Source organism: Gallinula chloropus (genome assembly GCF_964237585.1).
Source record: "Gallinula chloropus genome assembly, chromosome: 1".
Taxonomy (NCBI): Eukaryota; Metazoa; Chordata; class Aves; order Gruiformes; family Rallidae; genus Gallinula; species Gallinula chloropus.
In genome coordinates, this window is record NC_140085.1 from 121,691,579 (window position 1) to 121,713,316 (window position 21,738).

A 21,738-nucleotide genomic window follows, 5' to 3' on the forward strand; every position below is an offset into this window, starting at 1 on the left:
AAAGGTTCCCTTAAGTTTTTCATTTTAGTTAAACTACTATTAAAGTATTACTAAGAATTTCAATTCTGAGAGCTAACATTAAGAATATTTCAGGAAAGTTCTTAAAAGTATTTTTTCTGATTAAAAATCTTTTATATATATGAAGTTATGGCACTGTTACCTAGTCTAAATTTGATAGCCATGGGACTTCATAAATTACTTCATATGAACAACTAATTAACTTAAATTGAAAGAAGTGAGAATTTTTAATATTCGGGAGTGACTGCAATCTACATGCTACCATACAAATTCCTGGTAAAATGTTAAAAAGTAAAAACTCCCTACATCTCCCTTAGAAAACAAATAAAAATGCTTCAGAGCTTGACAGATTGGCATTTTTTCCCCCCAAGTAAAAATACACAAAGAAAAAGGTTAAAAGCAAGTTAAGAAAAAACCAAGAGAGGCACTGCCTAAAAAGCATCAACATCTTACAGCTCTGGAATGAGCACAGATACTTCATGTTCTTATTTTACTCAAGCAATAGCTGGTCAAACGTAATCCAAGTGACTTTTTTGTTTATTTTTATCAGTTAGTGACAACCTAATGTGTCTGACAAGTAGATGTCAGTTTACCATCACAGATTTAAATCTGGTGTGGTATAACAAATAAGGACATAAGAACATATCCCTACATAAATTATTTTAAATTTTCAGCTAAGTTACCCCAATATGTATGTAACTCTATCTGTATGTACACTGGATTCAAGTAAGCAGGGTTCTGTACACAGACAGACAAAGCCCATACAAATCTTAGTGCAGAATCAGAGCCTAATAAATGTTAATAATAATAATGATCCTAATAAAGTTTATTTTAATATTCCAGTACTAGCATAGAAGCTCTCTGGGAAAAAACAGCAATCCGAAACAAAACAAAACCAGTCAGTGTATTTCACATTACAGTTTTGAAAGAAGGGGATACAGTAACTTAAAGCTAGGTAAGACACACGGAGTTGTTTATTCTTCTTTAAAGTATCTGAAGTATTCTTACAGAAGTAAAAGAATCAAGTTAGGACTAACCGTAAGAAGTTAAGTCGCTCCTGTACTTCCTGCACGTGACTGTATCTGCTTCCTGGTCGTACAGTTTGTGGATCATATTCACCATGCTCTGTAAATACAAAAAGATTATCAGACAATACATTCCGAAAAGACACGCTGACTTTAAGAGACACAACATTTTTGAAGACTTGTTAAGCTGAGTATAATTAAAGCCATTGATAATTTATTGGTTTTCAAGTAAGTATTTATATGAAAATAATTTCCAGCAGCCTGCTACCTGTTAGCATTTCCTCCTACATTAAAATGGGTGCAGACAGAGACTACTGAGATTTATAATTAACACAACACTACACACGTAGATAAATGTGCTCACCATTCAGTACAAAGAAAGTATTACAGAACCATTAAAAACCTGCATTCCACTTACTTGGATCAATTTTTCCTTATTTCAAGTAGTCGGTTTGAAGTCAGAAGTCAGTTAAAACAAAAATATGTCAAGCACGTGACTCAGATTACCCAGTGTTTTCACTCAGGATGCTTTAATTTCATTACAGAGCATTGTTTCCAAAATTTCACGTTTTTATTCTTAAGGTTTTTCCTCTCTAGAGGAAGTCATGACTGCAGTTCTTTAGCACCTTTTTAAGTAGCTACATACACGATGTCACTTAGAGGAAGAGAGTATACAATAACTTCATTTACTGTGAGTTTGCAACTACAAAAAAATGATCACCTGTAATACTGGCAAGCGTGAAAGAGAAGTATCTGAGTAATGTGAAAGGCAGGCAAGCAAACTTCAGCATGCTATTTTGTGTGACATTCAGCTGATTGCTACATAGGAACTTGGTTTTGGTGTGGTTCTGTTCAGTGGGGTGGGGTTCTGTTGATTTTTAATTACAGGATACAATCTAGATCTGCACTTGCACTACCTTGATCTGCTACAGGTTAGGAGATGTGCTTGAAAGCAGCTCTGAGGTAAAGGACTTGAGGTTACTCATGGATGAGAAGCTGGACATGAGCCACCACTGCGCATCTGCAGCCCACAAGGTCAACCACATCCTGGGCTGCATCAGAAGAAGTGTGGCCAGCAGATTGAGAGAGGTGATTCTGCCCCTCTGCTCTGGTGAGACCTCATCTGGAGTACTGTGTTCCAGCTTTGGAGCCCTCAACACAAGAAGGACATGGACCTGTTGGAGCATGTTCAGAGGAGGGCCACAAAAAAAATCAGAGGGCTGGAGCACCTCTGCTGTGATGGCAGGCTGAGAAGAGTTCAGCTTGTTCAGCTTGGAGAAGAGAAGGTTCTGGGGGGACCTTATAGCAGCCTTCCAGTACCTTGAAGGTGCCTATAAGAAAGCTGGGGAAAAATTGCTTACAAGGACATGGAGCAGTAGGACAAGGAGCAATAGTTTTAGAATAAAAAAAGGGGAGATTTAGGTTGGATATTAGGAAAAAGTTCTTCATTATGAGGATGGGCAGATCACTGGAACAGGTTGCCCAGAGAGTAGTGGAGGTCCCATCCCTGGAGGTATTCAAGGTCAAGCTTGGTGGGGCTCTGAGGAACCTGATCTAGTGAAGCTGTTCCTGCTTACTGCAGGGGGGGTTGGACTAGATGGCCTTTAAAGTTCCCTTTCAGCCTTACACATTCTTATTTCATGACACTTGTTCATGATAACAAGGTTGAGTTCAGTAGAAGAGAAAATCATAGATCAGGGAAAAAATTCTGAAACACAGGTTAGGCTTTTCTTTAACCTAAAAAATGTAAACATGTAACAGGGAGTATGATAGAAAAGAATATGCTTTAGCAAGTAACAGAAGAATAGGAACACTGATCTCCATCACAGAATACAACTACGGAAGCCTTCAAAAAACATAAAAAATATGGCAAATTCAAAATTAATAAAAAATAATCACAAATCACACAGTAATTGTGGTGATAACTGCCAAAAAGATCTGTGGGCAACTTTTCATATGTCATTTGACTTGTGCTGTTTGGTTGTTTGCCTTGACTTTTCTGTTTCAATCACCTTAATTCTATAGCTGTCCAGTTCTTTTTCTGTCCTCACAAACATCATCTTCCTTCTCCTTTCATTTATTTCCTTCCCTGACTCCCTCTCATCCCCCTGCATCTTTTCTCCCCCTCCAGGAAGGCAAACTTCACAGTGCTCTCTGCATTCTGCTCTACTTCGTATATAAAAATGAAACTGAAAGAGAAGTTGCACAAGAACTGGGTATTGCAGTCCTAGTGCAGTATCTGGAACATTACAAGGTATTTTCTGGCTGCCCTTAATCATGCAATAAAGCCTCTAATAATAAAAAATCCACACTGTTGTTCATCTGGTTTTGTGTTCTGATGCAAACGAGTGTAAGCTCTGCAGCAGCTTCATCTCAAAATGCAGGATTTAATCACTTGGTAATTAGATTAAATTTCAACTCTTTGCACACTCATAATTCCTACCGTGCTGAAGGTGTCTCTATCACTGCTGTACTGAGTTATTATAGTTGGGGAGGGGCAAAGCAACGGGATGCATTTTTTTGGCACAAACTAAGAATCATGCAAGACATCAACCTAATTTTTCTACCAAAGTCATCAACAATTTGGTATTAAAAGATATTGTCAAAAATGACCTTTTGGCTTCAGAGTTCAAAAATAATTGAAATTAATGAATAACAGTTCATGCATTAATAATACATGTGGGATATTTTTAGACAAAGGCAACACTGCATTAGAATATAGTTGTTTATGTTTCCTTTCAAACCCTGAGGCCAAACCCCAGACTCTATAGCTGTCCAAAGCCCAAGTAAAAGAAAGAATAACAGATTCTAAGTTATCCACATAGTTAGGATGCAAAGTTTGTTATAAATGAAATTGCATTTTTCTATCACTTTAGCAAAGTTAAAGAGCATTCCAACAGCTTACAGAAGTTATATTAAGTAGTACTTGTTCTATTTCACCTTCCTGAAGAAGGCTAAGCCTAAGACAGTAGATCTTCAGAACAGAAAAAGTATTTAGTATTCTTTTAACATTAATTAGTACAATGCAATCATTACAGAACTTTAAGAGTACTACCCCAATCATGTATTCCTGAATAGAGAAACAGAGCTGCAGAATGCAAGAACGCAGATTTAGCTTAAACATTATTCACACTGACCCATACCTGGCTGAAGCTATCATGTTCACATAGCACCATTATTCAAACAAGTCTTCATGGATGTATTTTGGATGTAAGATACTCCAAAATTAAATGAATCCACAAGTTAATGGTATCTAGGGAACTACATACCAAGCATTGGAAGACACACACATACACTTTATAATGTGCAGATACCCTGTCCTCTCTGAACAATCGGCACTGTGACACACATAACGTGGCATTTTTGAGATGTAACTGAAAGGCTGGTAGGGTGTTACGATGTTGAGGCAGAACAGTCCCTAGTTCCATTCAGTAACGTAGATGGGGGTGAGGAAGGGACAGATGTAAATCTCCTGCTTAACTTAATAAAGTAAGTAACGCAGTCTGGTGTAACGAGGAGTTTCCTGATCCATCGTTCTTCTTCATGTCCCTACTTCTGCCTATTAGCTAGAAAGCTAATACAGAACAAGAGAGTCAACTCGTCAGTGAAGGCTGACTTTAGCCTGGAATAATACTAACATTATGCACTGCTGAGGTGTCACTGCTAACAAATGCCACAAGAAAGCAACTAAACAGAAATGGGAGTTGCATGATAAACAGTATCGCTGTGGTTTAACATCCTTCTCCATGACAAATTCTAAACACTGCCTTCCAATACAGGTGACTTAACAACCTACAAAAATTTCTAATCTAGAGGTGGGACAAAAATTAGTTATTAGGACTTTCCACAAAAATAACCACCTTAAGTAGATGAGATGACGTTTATCAATCCACAGGTGTCACTTCCCCATATTCTGATGCAAGAAACAACACTTTTTCCATTATGAAACAAAATGTCTAGACTCTAACCATTTCTTGTCCAATCAGACACCACAAAGACTATCAGCCCCACAAATGCTTATAAATGAAGCAAATTTAATAATTATTTAATTAGAAGAACTTACTTTAGAATCCATTTTCAACTGGAGTTTTCATATACCCTATTTATGAGGCAATTTTTATTTAAAAAAACTTACCTTTAGCATACTGCCTCATGCTTTCCATATAGGCAGAGAGATTTTCTGCAACCAACGTAACTAGGGCATGATTGTGCTGAAGTTGATTGATTAAGTCATGTCGGTAAAACACATGTGGACTTCGCTGAGTTTGACTGAAATTAAAATACAAGTGTTAGAAGAAAAGCAGAGATATTTTGCACCTAACAGTTCAGAAATCCATTTAAGGAACTCATCTTTGATGCAAGTTCCAGGGTTTCCTAAAAGATTTCTAATAGAAGCACATTAAGTCACCGAAAGTATTTTTTGTTCTTCTGAAACATCAACAGTTCTTACCAGATATTAAAAGCAGTTAATTAACAAGAATTATACAGTTACAGTATGCATGAAAAATATCAAAGCACTCTGAGAGCTCAGTATGCTGCATGGAAAACATCTGCAGCATGACAGGAAAAGAAATACCTGCCCACAAACTGCGTAGTGAAGATAGAGATCCTCAACTGTAGTATAACTACAATATGCATGACCCCAGTTTCTTCTGATACTAAAACACTAAGTAAAACTAGGTCAATAATCATAATGAAAGTTCACAGTCTTAACTATAGTGAAGAGCACTGACCAATGATCACACACCCCAATTCTTTTGATACTTAAAAAACCTGCACAGCTCTGCACTGTTTTTTCTAACGTTATCTATCTGAAAAAAAAGTTTAAAAAGTACATAAAAAATCACAGTTATGCAGAATCTAAGGAAAAACATAAAAGTTCAGGTGATTAGATGATAATTTAAGTCTAATATTAAGATCTGATTGAAAAAGGTTCTCTGAAATGGTACTAGATATACTTAGATTACCTACGTAAACTGCAAGGGAAAATACCGAGCTTCAGTCCAAAATCCACATGCCATGAACACTACCAAACTCCAGAACTTGTGGACGAATCACACCCACAGAATGGACTCAAAAGTCTCAACTGCTGTAGATCAGAGCACTGATTTTGGCTACATAAACAACGCAGACTTGCACTGCTCCTCCATGGTAATAAGAAGGAAAAAAAAAAGGGGGAGGAGAGGAGGGAGCGTGTAGGAAAGAAAAAAGGTGTTCCTCATTGTGTTACCACTCAGCTGACCTTCAGCCTGCCCTGAACAAATATAAATGACATTTCAGAACTGTTCTCCTTTCCTTCAATGCTTCAGAAAATAGAGCCCAGAATTAGCTGAATGGATTACAGGTAGCATTGCTCGCTCCTTCCAGGAAAGCAGGTCATCATACTAGACGGCCTACAGCACTCTAGGGTATCACAACCCCTTTTAAGGACTGTAGGGAAGGCAAGAAATCCCAGTTCCAGCATCAGCCACTATGATCTGGTGGCTAACAACAGATTTCACTAACAGATTAACTGATTCACCAGGGCCAGAGACCAGTGCCAATCAGGGTTTAATCTACAGCAACTACCAGCACCTTTCCAATAATTTTGTTATCTGCAAGAGAATTTGGCCTGCTATGCAGAGGTCTTCAAAAGATTAAAGTTCATAAAATGCAGAGCTTTCCAAAAGAGCTTGAAAGAGGCACTTAAAAACAAATTGTGTTAAAAAAAAAAAACAGAGAAACAGACATTTGTTGGAGATGGAAGCATGGAGGAAGAAAACATACAGGATTTCATTTACCCAGAAGTCTGCTTCCCTTTGAGAAACTTCCCAATTAGACTTCATTTCAGCTCCAGCAACCCCCCTTTGCTTAGCATAAACTGTCAGCAAAACCAGCAAAAGATTGGATGTGTCTGTTTCAGTGGCTACCTCTAGAGAGATGCGTTTACAAAGCATCATGGTAAGTGAGAACACTGACTATTTGGGAAATACATATGCTGAAACAACTAAGGTATAAGCAGAAGCAAGTCAGGGTATTTTGCTGAATCAAGCTACTGGTATGCGTATTTATATACTTTTACCACTACATGCTTGTATCAGTCTGACCCAGAATCACAAAAGGAAAGCATTACTGGCAGAAGATTAAACACATCTTCACTAGACATTTCTTACTTTTCTTAAGCAGAAGCACCAATAGTAAATTTAGCCACATGGATTCTTAGTGATTAGCAAACACTTCTAAAAGTTGAATAGTATTAAGAACTAGTTATCAGCTACGAGTTGTGAGTTGTTATGCAGCATTTATGAGCAATATATAAGATGTTACTTTGATCATCTGCTAGGACGGAGTCAAAGGCTGTCTTTATACACAGAAAAAAGCTGATCTGACAAGACATTCTAGCACGCTTTCTAGAATGAAAGCAAACTCCACATGCAACTACAGAATTATTCCCTAAGCATCTGAGATTACGTTAAATAATGACGTTGCCAATAAGGACTCTTGCCTTTAGTTGCCTTTAGTAATAACTGAGGAACATGAAGAACTGAAGTTAACGGCAAAAACTTTTCTTCTTTTCATCGTGTTTCTAACTAAAAAGCCAATGTTCAAGAAAAAAAATTAAGTGTTTTTAAATAGGTGTAAAAGGACTTTGGAAATACTAAAAAAAGACATTTAATAGTTGTAATTCATGCTTATTTACTAGAAAAATATTGGCAAAGTGACAAAGGCAAAATTCTCAACAATTTTATTTAAATGGATTTTGAAAAAATATTTTTCTGCACTTGTAACTCACCCAATGTAATACTGCACATTAATTCACCTTTTAAAGTTGAGAGTTGTTCCTCTAGACAAATGCTATGCACCAATAGAAGTAGACATTGAAGGTCCAAATAGCAGTGACTAGACCCCCAAATCCTATTTAGGCCAAAAATTGACTGGAATTATTGCCTTAAAGCACTAACAAAGGCCCTAAGCTCTTACAGCAGGTACTCCCAAAGTTTAGTTAATTCCTCTGGGCAAGTAATTTAGGAGACCAATCTTAGACTGCTCAAGTAGATATAGGTCAGGCTTAAGTGCTTGAAATGAGCCTATAGGAGGCTCTACCTCTATCAACCAACACATTGAAAATTAGGATGGCTAATTACCTATACACCAAAAGTCTGTATGGTGAGTAATAAAGTCAACTATTCCTTAATAAGTATCCATGTATCATTTTCTCATGCTGTTGCAATTCTGGTTAAACTCCCTGACACATGTAGCTTTTACTTGTGGTCAGGGAGTTAGATTTTGCCAAAGCAACTGTATTACTAATTTGTCACTCTGCTCAAATGCATGAATAAAGAGCAACAATTAAATCCTCCTCCTCAATGGAGGAGCCAGTGGCATAAGATAACTTATAGTTATTTCTGCCAAGAATCAGCAGCCTTAGTTGTTTTGGACCAAACTTTTAATTGCTGAAGCCAATCAACTGAACCACCTCAGAAGAGTAGTATATAGATTATGAGATGCATGTTGCACGCAAGCAGCTCTGGGAAATGTTGTTGAGGCAGCTGTCACAAACATTTTTTTATGTATTTTGTAATCCAAATTATAGAAGGATGCTAAGAGTTTAAGCATCAAGTCAGATAAGGAAGCTGACAGGAACACGTATTAGACAGGCAATGCAATTTCCAAACTGTATCAATGTTCAGAGTTATCAGAAAACTCAAAGGGCTGGAAAGTCACTGATAACTTGAAAATTGTGTTTTCACTCACTAGGTTTCTCAGTCAGCTGGGCAGTAATACCACCTGACTGAAAAAAACCCTCCCAACAGTATCTTGCTAACAAATGTTTCTCCATAGGAAGAGGTCTTTAAGCCCCTTGAAGAAAACCTTCAAAGTTTATTTTCCTGCTAAATGCATTTTTGAATTTTGCATAAAAACTAGGTATTATCACATACTGCAATGCAGACTTCCCTGAAATCTGAGGGATGGAAGAGATGATCTCAAAAAAAAAAACCAAACCAATTCCCCCCCACCAAAAAAAGGAGAGGTATTCAAGCCATCTAACTGTACATATACTACACAAGGAACTTAAAATGTATCAGACAAGGAACCTAAATTTCCACAATCAGAAGAAGTTAGGGTCCTCCCAAGATTAATTCCGAGCAGAAACTTAATCAGTGCCTTGAATGAGCTCTGCTTCAATAATTATTTAAAGCAAAGCCTCTTTGTTAAGACACTGAGCTCAAAAGAGCACCCAATTTGAACAACTGCCACAAATAACCAGGTAGCTGGATCTCACAGCATGTAAAAGGGTCGAGGACTCCAAGACATAGAAAACAGTCTTATTTGCTAACAAGCAGGTCACTTTGTAATCTTGTTGGAAAAACCTCAATCAGTAATGTGAAACTGTAAAGGATTAAAATGTCATGAAATATGAGAGAAATGTTGTAAACTAAGTGAATAAGGAAATCTCCAAAAGCTAGGAATGTACTATTATAACAGCTTCTTAAAACAGTTATCAGCAAAAAGATAGCATTGTGTAAACTGAAGGCTTATTTTTTTCAACTTTCCCTGCCTTGATCCTTCTTGTTAGGAGACTAACAGCAATACTGATTTGAAGAGCTTACTTCAGTACAAGAATTAAAACAAAGCAATTATGCAACACTGATACGCAAACAAGAGTTTTGTGAAACCTGCAAAAATTCTGATGTGAATACAAAAAAAAAAACCATTGGGGCAAATAATATCAGATATTTCTGTACTGAGAAGACATTTACAATAATGAAAATAAACATATATTTTTTAACAAGTCCAAATGGACCAAGTGATGGAGGTTTTTTCTTCCTTTAAAAAAAAACCCAAAACCTAAAAATTCCCCAGAAAACCCACAAAACCAAACATATGTAAACCACAATAAAACAAACCCAACATATTTCTAATCTCTTCCTTTCAGGAGAAAGTATCAGTAGAGTATTTTACCCCAGACAAAAAAAAAAAAGCGTCACCTGTATTTGCAAATAAATAGACTACATGACACGTATACATTTTTGTCAAAGAGCAGGGATGGGTGGGTATCTTTGTGTGTGTGTATGCATGTGCATACATACACATATGCACATGAAATATATTTAGTAAGCTAGTTCTACTGCTACGCAAGGAAGTCCATGCGTAACAAGACCAAACCCAGATCTTCCACAAACCTGATTACTATTCTAAAGATTATTATTAAAAGCATGTTTGAGGAAACAGTGCTCTCTCATTGAACCTAGGTGTCTGAATTTTTAGAAGCAATTTATACACATTAAAAACAAACTGAAGAACATCTTCAGATACACGTTATGATTTCACCTAAGCATTCCCTGCCTCTTGTAAAAAAAATAAAACAAAGTAAAATTTGCCTCATTCCAACCCATTTAACTTTTAACAGACAAAACTTTACCTCAAGTTCTGTGGTGCTTCCCCAAACAAACTGCAGATTTCTCTGATCTGTTTCAGTGCAGGAATGACCCACTTGTCATTTGTGCGAAGCTCTTCTATGAAGCGATCTATCCACTGGATCTTCTGCGTGTCTCGATCCTTAGGGAACAAACGTCCACAATCAAAACCACCTACGCTGCAGAAACTATCCCCGCTCCCTTTGTTCCCAAGGCGCAACACACAAAGCCACATAAATACCAGATCAACCGAGTTCTGAAGCACAGGAGCCTAACAAAATTATCTGACCAGCCAGATAGATTGGCAGAAGCTAGCAGTGCCTTGCAAACTCTGCCTGCATGCACTGAGGCATTCAGTACGTAGTTAAGAAAAGCTGTAGCTAGGCAGCACCCTGGGTGCTTAAATAATTTGCTCTTTTCCCGCTTTCATTTCTTTCTGCTCACCTGTATTCAGAGTAAACAGCTATAAAATAGCAATGCACAATGAGAAACTGTTTCTTAACAATTAAGAAACAGAACATGCCGGTGGCTGTCAAAACAGATAAGGGATTAATTTTGAAGCACAGTGAATTACTATTCTGGAGGAATTCCACAGAAGCCTGGGTGGGGAAGGAAGAGTGTGTAACAATTTTCACTGTGCTTTGCTAGGACCTTTCTAATCAGACATATAAGGACTTTCTAAAAAAACCAACAAACAAAACCAACAACCAAGAAGCACACAAAAAACCCGTAACAAAAACCCCAAAACACCCAAACAAATTAGCATAATCTAATTCAGAAAAAAGCAAGGACAGGAGCTTTGGTTTGGTTCTTTTCCAGTTCCTCCAATGTGGTCATTATGGTATGTCATCCACCGCAGGTAAACTGACACATTTCATAATCTTCAACTCAAGTACAAACTGTTATTTAAAATATGTTCCTTAACGTTTTTGAAATACCCAAATGTTGGGAGAATAATACAAATCTATAAGGAACACTTTTATGAAATTACAAAATCCCTTCTATTTTTCATGGGAAGTAGAAGGAAACAGAGTGATTTTGCCACAGAACATACCAGAAACTCACCTGTGAACAGCTGTAATCTAAGATTTTAATATGGGCACTAAGAGCCTGGTCCATGATATCAACTGGCACATCATCACTGTGAGCCAAATTCCACAAAAGGTTCAGCACTTTGTGAGCCATCACACCATCCTTGTCATCCTCTGCAAGACGACGAATTAACTCAAGTAGTTTCTCCCGCTGTTTTTTGCTTGCATTTGTCCAACTTGCCTAAGAAAAGATTGTGATATGAAAACTAGTCGTCTTTTTAATCCCACACACAACCCGCACCATTAACAAGTGATGCAACAATGAAATGATGCAACTATATGAAGAACTTTCACATTAACTTCTCATTAAAAATGAATAGCACATTAGATCAATACACGTCAGACAACTGAACAGCTCTCCTAGTGTTTTTACAATTAAAATGTATTCAAACTTTAGACTTTAAAAAGACAGATCACAAATGTGCTTGTAAGTTAGTATTACCACTGACAAAGTAACCAACAGTGAAAGCAGAGTGGACTCAGCTGTTTCTTGCAAATACTCTCTCAAAACTCCTGCACTTACACTTAATAGACTTAAATTACCTAAAACCACTGAATGAATAAAATTTTAACATCACTGGTGCCTCTGAATCTTACTGAAACGAAAATCCTCTGCATTAATTTAACCTTTTTCTGGGTAAGCTTCTAATACAACATTACTTCATAACCACCTCTTGAGGTCAGACACAGCTTCTGACAGTTTACACGTCAAACTCCTCAGCATTTATTTCAGTATGTGGATTTAGACCCAAATTTACCAAACTAGGACACCTCCATTACTGGGAGCACAAATTGCTGGTAAGAGAAAACCTGGTTTCTAAAACCAGGGAACAGTCTACAAAGCTGGCTTGCATTTTCCTAGTACAACAGGCCACTTCCTAGAAGTGAAACAGGAAAATAAGCTGAGTACCACCACTACTGGAAGCTCCAAATGTTAATGTTAGCCCACATAAAAAAATCCAGTGAATAACAACAAACTTTCACCAAGAATTTGTTTCGCAATTTCAATTAAATCACTTTGAGATGATAAACATTCGACGTTACCTTCCTGAGACAGTTTGGCTCTATAGCTGTTGTTACCCAGACAAAAAATTATTAGATGATAAAGAGGAAGCTGGGGGAGTGGGAAAACGAAGTCCTTGATCTCCTCCTCTACTTTGAGATCAAAAGCAGCAATGCCCGGTAACCTTGATGAAACCTACTCTAATGTGAGTAGAAAAACATTATTCACTGAACTACCCACGCTTAATGATCTGGATCGACTGCCAAAAGGTATTTAGTACAAGTAAGTTATTTTATTTAAAAATCCAATATTCCTAGGATTGCTAAATGTCTCTAGTACTACAGGCCTCAACAGATGTGCATTATCCAAATGCGCTTAAACCAGAAAACAAAACTGTCAATTAACTAGCATAATTGGTCTTTGCTTTAGACAGGATGCAAATCGAAAATCTCGCGATGAACATTCATTAAAGAATAGCACAGTCTAGCATTTCTAATATTAAATACTAGGAGCTCTTGCTATACACATTAAGAAGTCTTTTAACGGAAGAGAATTGTCCATATCTAAAATAAGGAGGAAGTAGACACTGAGGAGTCACAAATCTAATCCAACTTCTCAACCCATTTCCAGAACAATGTGTCATAGTTACCTTAAAACAATCAAACAGGTGATCAAGCTGTTCAGGAGAGAAATCCCAAGCTAATTTTGCAAGGAGATCATGCACGTTTTTTACAATGGCTTCGTGCTTTCCTGCCTGTCAAGACAACAAAAAGAATCCACCACCATTTGTTACAATCCGTATTAATCCAAGCAGCAAGACATCCTACATCATTTTTACAAGACAACTGTTTGAAGTGACCAGAGAATAAAGCTGATGCTGCGGGAGCAGCATGGCAAACTCAACACTTACTTCACTGGAAAGTCACAGTATCTCAATTTCCCTTGTATGTCTAAGGATGTACACAACTATTTATTTAGAATATTAATATTGCAGTATTTATGTTCTAAATTTCTTTTTATAGTAAAAATAATAAGATACATTTATTTTTTAACAAAATCACGATGGGACAGTAGACCACAGAGTCTAAAAAATTTTAACTTAGAAACAAGTATTTTAATTTAATGTAGTTAAGAGTTGTGTTTTCTGTTTGGTGGTGGGGTTTTTTGCTGGGTGGTGTTTGTTTTTTGTTTCGCTTTGGGTTTGGGTTTTTTTGGGGGGTGGGGGGATTTTTAAGAAAGGACTCTAAATTCACTTCCTGAATTAATTTTTATGAGATGCTTCAAGCTGTAAACCAATTTTTAGTTTTTCCACATAGTTTCTCAGGCTGAAGAACTTCCTTTGTGCTAGTGGATTCACAGGAAACTAAAGACTTTTATTACAAACAGCTTGTTGGCAGACAACATTTTCAAGTCCAGCAGCTTATAAGATGCTGAAGTAACAATCACACAACTAATGGCAAGATGTTGAGTTACATACTAGATACTGTTTTACATTAGAGTTTGGTATATAACATTTCAGAAGGAAGAAATTCGGATAAAACAGGTAGCTCAGTTTTAACTGTGGGCAAGAAGGAAATTTCCTTCCCATGGAAAATGCATCCCATACTGTAATTTTGCACTCAAAACCAAGAATTTTGGATGATGTCAATCAATAGCTAGTTTACTTTAGTAAAATTTCCTGTAAGTGTAGACTAAAAGAATGCCAAACAACTATCTAGAAATCAAACTCTGATGTAATTAATCTTGCACAGTATTAATAATGCATGCATGAGCAGTTCTGAAATTCATTTCCTTCTAAAAGCTTGTATCAGTAGTTCACTTAAAAACAAAAGGAGATACTAATAGCTTTCCTACGTGCTGTGCCACAACTTCTTTACAGGGTGCCATAAATATGTCTGTTGAAACAGTGAATTTAAATAGTAACATTTATCTCCATGTTATCGGTCAGATTATGAGAGACAGAATTACTAAACCACTTACTCCACTTGATTTTGCAAAATACTACGTAATTTTCTTCTCTAACTAGTCCATTTCCTGGATAGAAAGAAAAACTGAGAGCACACAGAGCAAAAAGTGCATCTACAATATAAAAAATTAAAGGAGCCCAGCTACTTAGGGGTGGGGTCAGGCATACAACACTCCTGTCTTGCAAGGTTTTTAAGCAGACATGGGGAAGCTCTGAAGAACAGAAAAGGCTGGGGAAGCTGTACAAGACAGTAGGAGGAGGTAAGGAACCTGGTGTGTGAACTGTAAGCTTGCCGTGCTCCACATGTCAAGTTCCAGTTAAATGCTTTCAGAATATCACTAAGGAGGCTCCGACACAAACATCTGCAGTTTTATTTCTTGTCTAGCTTGATCTTTCCTGGCAGCTCAACAGGCCACAACTTAAAGCTTGCCTTTAGAGACTTCCAACCTTATTCCTTGAATCAAACACACCTTGATTTTGCAAGGACTCACTTTGCAAGACACAAGCACTTTGATGAAACTTACACGGCCTTCTAAAGGCAGAAACAGCATTATTTTAGTACTTTTCATAAACTACTGATTTTTATTCTAGGTGTATACTGAGATTCTCAGAACACTTCCATATCAACTGTAGATCTGTGCACGCTCACCTTCGGAACCCAGGCAGCAACATAACAGTTCTAGCCTGAAAGCAAAACCACACCATTGCTGCACTGAGCCAGAGCTAAAATAGCCTGCTAGTTATATAAAGCTACACAGTAAATCAACGCCTCGCTACTGAATTTCATGCTCCAGCTGCTCTTAGAAGCAGTCATTTAATAAGAACTTCTAAAAACTACTAAACATGGGGAGTAGTGGAGTTGGCAAAAACTGGTCTGTATTAGCAGATTTTGGCATTCTTGCCTTTTAGTCCATTTTAATTCCATGGTCAAAGCCACAGAGAAATCATCTACCTGAACAATACTTACTGAATTCAACTTTCATACACTCAAAAACCCAAATCAAAACCACCACACTCAAAGAAAAAACAAACCCCGAACAATCAGAAAAAATCCCAACCCATGGAAGAGCTGTAGCAAGCGCACTGTGGCAACTACCTAACTGAAAGCCAGGTTAAGAATATGGGAGATTTATTCCTAAACTTTTTTTTTTGGCCACTGCCAGGCTGGACTGTCCCTATCTTTTAAGGGCTGCACCACTCGTTCATTTTCTGGGAGAGTAAAAACACTTGACTTAAACCAGCTTATCCACGTGTCCCATTTCCGGGCATTATTATTGGAAGACTTTTCTCCAAGTTTCAGATTTTTTTCTTACAGAAGGTGAGGCTCTAATATAGCTAATACAAGCCTTCTAACAGCAAGTTAACTTCTTAATTTTTTTTTCTCCACAGGCTTCTTAGCTGACAGTCTGGAAAGGGCTAAGGACCACATGCTGAAAACTAACAGTATGATCACAGACTTTAATTCAAGCAATCGGTGTGTTACTCTTACATGACGCAAATTTCTAAACAGGACTTAGGGATTAATGAGAAAACAAAGGCTTTCTTGAATTTTAACCTGTATAGTTACCACCATGGTGGGACTGAAGTTTATAGATTATGAAATTAGTCTAAAAAAACACTGAAGATCTTGAATCAACCCTCTACTACATCACCTTTAGTCCCAAGTGCTTTAAATATAACCTGAAAATAGCCTGCCTGAAAATAGGGTCACCTCTGTAAGTCCACTCAGGTCAAACTGTTACAGTTTCAGAAACGAACACATGCAAGCTAGGGAAATACTACTACCCAACTCCTATAGTAGCCCTTGCATCTTAAACCCAGTTGGCAACTCCCCACCCCACAGCAGTAGGAGGGAGAGAACATGAAAGGTGAAAGTGAAAAAAGTTGAAGGTTAGGAGTTTAACAGGTAAATCTTTTGTTTTGCCTACACAGGCCCATATAAGCTTCTATAGGGAAATTTAACTCTATCCCTGCCAAAACCAGCACAGTTCTCTACCGTGGAAACCAGATTTAGCTTCCCACACTTGAAAGACTGGCCTAAGGGTTTGACTTGTACAATTAAGTTGGTTTCACCACCAATCACTTATGAGCAAGGATATATGTACTCATGCTTTTTTCTATCCTAAAATGACCTTTCATTTTCTGTCTACTCGATAATTAATAATGATTTTCTCTTCAGCTGCCCTTTGTGTGTGCTAAACTCACGCAGCCCACAGCTAGGAAGCCCAGCTTCACCGATCATTTCTAGTTTTTCAAAAATAATCATTAAAACACTAAGTTGTTAAACAGCCTCTAGACCAGGCATTATTATAAGCCTTAGTAATAGCACTCTGCCCAGGGAAGAATTATACAACTGTGGAGAACTTCGATATTAGCAGTTCATACTCTTAATGAATTTTAAAACACTAAGTATCATGTTGTTTTATGATCTAGACTTTGTTCAATGATGAGGGCTCTTTTGCACCATGTTCTGAATTTGTCCTGTTAGACTTTAGATACACGTGTAGTTGACTCCTACAAAAACAGGCCATTTGAGAAGACAATTCTGAGACCAGAACCCCAAAAAAGAACAATTTCACATTTTAAAATTTTAAAGTTTTCTTCAGTTCTGTCTAGCACCAAGCATAAGCACAAGTCATCTTCTCAAAACATGAAGAAACAAGATCACTCCTGGACAGCAGCAGACAAGCAGTTGAATTCTTTACCTGTGCAGCCCAAATGTTGTCAAGATCCTGCAAAGTGAGAGCTTTCTCTTTGATGACAAAACGAAGAATTTTCTCTAACTTCTCTACATATTGAGGTTGATGAAGACTGTCTCTCAAGACAATTGATAGAATATTATTCTGCTGTATCCATTCCTGAATAGAAAAAGAAATGAATGCCATCTCAAATTATTAAAGTGTTGTCACTGGTATTTCAGCTCAAAAGAAAAATTCCAACCCATTACAGATTAATGCTTTCATATACGGTATTCTAATTGTGAAAAGTGAGAAATATGCCGTATAAGAGGAAAGTATCTGTAACTTTCACTTCCTTGTTTAAAAAAACCACATCATTTAAAATAATCCAGTATGCTAGTCACTGTGATATGTTAAGGGGAAGTATTTTTTTCAGGCATACTGAAATCATGAACTCAAAGCATAAAAACATTTCAGCAACTTCAAACATAAAAAGCCAGTGGGAAGTACAGTTAGCTTTATCTGAAAAACATTTGTTTTCTCTTTCATTTCACAATCATTAAATATCAAAACCAAATTGTTTAAGACACTTCTGGCTTTACTGGTATGCCTACAGCATATCAGAAAATGGGCATAAGCAAGGACTGAAATACAAAAAGGTTACATTATTTACATACTGCCACTGAAGAGGATTTTTACAAAATGCTTTAATTGTATTAAAGGCAAATTTTAAGGCCTTATTTAAGTAGCTGCATTTTTTTTCATTGACCATTGACATGGTCAGACGAGGGTCATATATTTTCTCCTCTGACTGAAGCACAGCAGCGAGTGCTTTGAGCACTGACTGAGAAAACAAACGTACACGACACCGTACCTTCCAACAGCATCCCTGATTACAGACTCGCAGTACACAAGCTAGTCTTGTGAAATACTGAAAACCAAAAGTTTTCATTTTAAAAGCAGAGATCTTGGCTGAGATGCTGAACTAGAGGCAGTATGTAAAAGAGAGATACTTATTTCCTCCTATTGCTTATAAAAAGTCAAACTGTGGTCTTCCTTTTTTTGTCAGAAGTCCTTCTGAAGACTATAAACCTCAGAACAGGTAGCCAGTCACAAAGAAGGGGCAGAGCACTGCAAAAACCACTTCAACACAACAAAATTTCACAAAGATTAAAATTGTCCTTACTTCCACTTTTCAAGTGTTCATTTCAATGCTTCCCTACATTTGCACTTAAGCATGAAACAGTAGACAAAGTCTGTAACATTATATAAAATAAAAATGTGGTATCTAGAACTTTCTGTACCTAACAATCCAGCTTCTGAAACATGAAAAGCAGTTGTCATCACTTAGAACTCTCATGAGAAAAAATGACTTAAAGCACAAAACCCAGATTCTTATTTAACATTCATGTTTTAGGTTCAGTGGCACTAACATTTAAATGCATCACACCTGTTTTACCCAGGTATTTTTTTAAAGACACTATCTAAATACCATATACTATTCAGGGATCCCTTTTAAAAGCATGTTTTTGGCAGCACTGAAAATAACAGCTTCGAAGTACAGCAATTTTTCACAGGGAGACTATTAAAATTACTTACTACCACAATGTGATACCTACTGTTTATAACACTAGGTCTGAAAATTAGCAGTGTGTGTAGGATCCATAATATATAGCCATTTCTACAAGTAGTAATAAGGAGGAAGAAAATCTATTGAAATGAATTCTGGTGAAGAGGAGAACTTACTGCCATTCTTTCAGCTGTAAGCCATTCTTCCTCTTCAGGATTTCCATGCCGATGAGTATAATATGAGACACTGGATATTACTTTGTTAACTTCATTTAGTGCATTCATTTTACCATTGAAAGAAGAAATTTGTAACAACCTGAAAGAGATATTAAATATGAGAAGTGTGGAAAAAAAGTCAGCAATAACATCTCAGATCAAGGAGTAGCATCTTACCTAAGTATCATTTTTAACCTAAATATTTCTAAGTTTTTTACAGTTTCTTCTTGTCCTGGAACTCTTGAAGCTAAGTTCTTTAGAGATTTGATTATCATTGACAGAGCATCATTTTTGGCTTCATTCTTCGCTTCTTTTTTCAGTTCATCATCTGTTAAATTTTCTAAAAATTGTGGTACCATTTCTATAATTGGAAGGAAATATTTCTTCACTGTATGCAATGTTAGAAATTCGTAACATTGTCCAAATGGCCTGAAAAGAGAAAAGGGAACAAAAAGCCATAATTGGCATTTGTATAGTATTAAGATAGTAAAGAGCAATTCATTCAAGAAACTCAAGTCTACTTCCAAGCACATGACATATTGAAAGTAAACACAATTATTTAAAAAATGGAGTGAAGGAAAGTGCTTCAAAGAAAGATTAGGCTTTGCAATTATATAAAATTTTTCTTCTACTTCTCAAAATATGTAAATTATTGTTTTTAAAACTTACTTGATGAGAGCTGCAATTATCTGAACATTCAATGCTGATCCACTCATGAAGCGATCATGCAAGATCTGAAATCCATTTAATGTGCCAAACTTGTTGATGAGATCTACTAGCCAACCCTGCAAGATAATACAAAGTTATTTTCTGACATTTACAGATCATCATCTAGCAACTTTCAAGTACTTGTTAGTAAAAAAAAAATTGCTTTAAAAGAAGTCCTTACACAATCAGCTGCTAGAAAGTAACAGAATTCACAGTGAACTTGCCTACGTAGTTTAATTCAGTTTTAAGGAAATGCTTAGGCAACACAATCTTTCCTGTTACATTAAAACAGATGTTGCATATTAGTTATTAAAAGAATTTTATCAAATACATAGGAATAAACATCTTTGCTTCATCTTTGGCTGCTAAATTACTACAGAAAGCACAATTGATTCTGGTGTTTTCTTCTAGTCCTGCAGGTGATAATGATACATATGAAGACAGTAAGAATGCAAAACAGCATTCTTCTAAACGCGGTTAGCAATGCAAGGAAGTCCAAGGACACCAAGTTATTTATCTCTCGTTCTTAGATATCAATAGCTAGCCATTCTACTAAAATTAAAAAGGAAAAAAAAATGAGGAAAATCAACAACAATACAATTGGGTTAGCTACTGAAACTGTACCAAAGCTATTTCTAGCACAATTCAGGGGATTGGGGGGACGGTATCAAACCCAAGAACCAGAACACATTAGCAAATCCACACTGCCAGTTCAAAAACAAACAGAACACAAAAACCCCTCCTGAAAACATCACCAAGACCGCCAAAAACACCCTCCCACCAACCCTTCAAAAAATCCAAACCAAAATCAACCCCCAAGCCCACACTGACTCTAGCATCCCATGCCCAATCAAAGCGTTTTCCCATCACTGGGAACTTTCAGAAAAGGGAGAGAAAATTCTTACTTTATCACATAATCTCTCCCTCAAAATATGTCATCTACAAAATCACGTTGAGCAAGAAAGTAAATCCATCAACTAGCAAATACAAGCAAGCCAATTAATACAGTACAAGTGGCATTCCAAGAGAGTCGTGCCAGCTTGCCACAGAAACACACAACACACTGATTGTGGACCAAAGACTGAAAGAGTTAGAAGGGGAAATTTAACCATTCATAATTTCACGTGCAAGTCAAAAGCAGCATGCCACCTTAGTGATAGAGAGAATGACGGGGTTGTTGGTTGTTTCCCCCCTCTGAGTAATCAGGTTAACACAACATAAAATTAAAAGTCTGAAGATGCTCCCATACCTTTGGTGATCGTGGGTCAGGAGGACGGGCGTAAAGTTCATCTTCTGCGAGCTGGACTCCTGCAGGAACTGTTTCTGAGGGACGAGTACCATTGTAGAGATGGAATTTGCAGTGAGGATTTAAGGCCATGGCAAGAAGTTCAAGAAGGGGAAACCAATCTTGGGACAGCTTGGCCACACATAGTTCCACTAGTCGATGAGTGTTGTTAATTATACATCTCTATTAAGAAAAAGCAACAACCAACCAAGATTATTGCAGGTGACTGTATAATGAGTATGAGCTACAAACTCTGAACCATCTGTACCTAGCCTGCAGAATTGCATGAAGATTGTACAAAACTGCATTTTAATCTGTACTTCTTACAACAAAGGCTTTAAACAAATTTCAAACTGATTTCAGTTAAGATCAAGTTTAGGAAAAAGAAACAAATAGTTTTGGTTGAGATATTCATGAGCCATCACTGAACTATTAACTTTTCCTTCATTCCTTCACTCATTTCTCTTGCAGATCTTAATTTGCTTAAGTTTCTAATTTGGCATATGACTAGCAATCCAACAGGTAGTTTCTATATTCACACAGCTCCTACAAACATTCAGAAGTTAGCAGGTTGCTAAAAGCTTTTACAAAAAAACTTTTACAAAAAAAGTTCTCATGTCCTGGCACGCACAAAAAACCAGCAGGTCTCCAGACATCTGGCCAAAGACAGTCTGCTGAACAAGAGCTGCACTACTGCACACACAAGGTTCAGTTTCCTATCTCCCAACTTGTATTTCCTTCCAAAAACACCAGAGGCAAGGAAGATGAAACAATGATAGAA

The 21,738-nt window shown here is 37.0% G+C and overlaps 1 protein-coding gene across 1 annotated transcript in view; it reads right to left on the reverse strand.

Moving 5' to 3' along the window:
• Window positions 1-21,738, reverse strand: part of USP9X (ubiquitin specific peptidase 9 X-linked) — a gene marked incomplete at its 5' end in the record, with an annotated part of 84,234 nt that overhangs the window by 53,779 nt on the left and 8,717 nt on the right. The window contains 10 exons of the mRNA XM_084264237.1: window positions 1,056-1,143; window positions 5,179-5,312; window positions 10,447-10,583; window positions 11,507-11,713; window positions 13,185-13,289; window positions 17,207-17,359; window positions 18,926-19,064; window positions 19,142-19,393; window positions 19,634-19,749; window positions 20,922-21,140. Of these exons, the coding sequence (XP_084120363.1) occupies window positions 1,056-1,143; window positions 5,179-5,312; window positions 10,447-10,583; window positions 11,507-11,713; window positions 13,185-13,289; window positions 17,207-17,359; window positions 18,926-19,064; window positions 19,142-19,393; window positions 19,634-19,749; window positions 20,922-21,140 (1,550 nt within the window). The remainder of the gene's footprint in view (window positions 1-1,055; window positions 1,144-5,178; window positions 5,313-10,446; window positions 10,584-11,506; window positions 11,714-13,184; window positions 13,290-17,206; window positions 17,360-18,925; window positions 19,065-19,141; window positions 19,394-19,633; window positions 19,750-20,921; window positions 21,141-21,738) is intronic.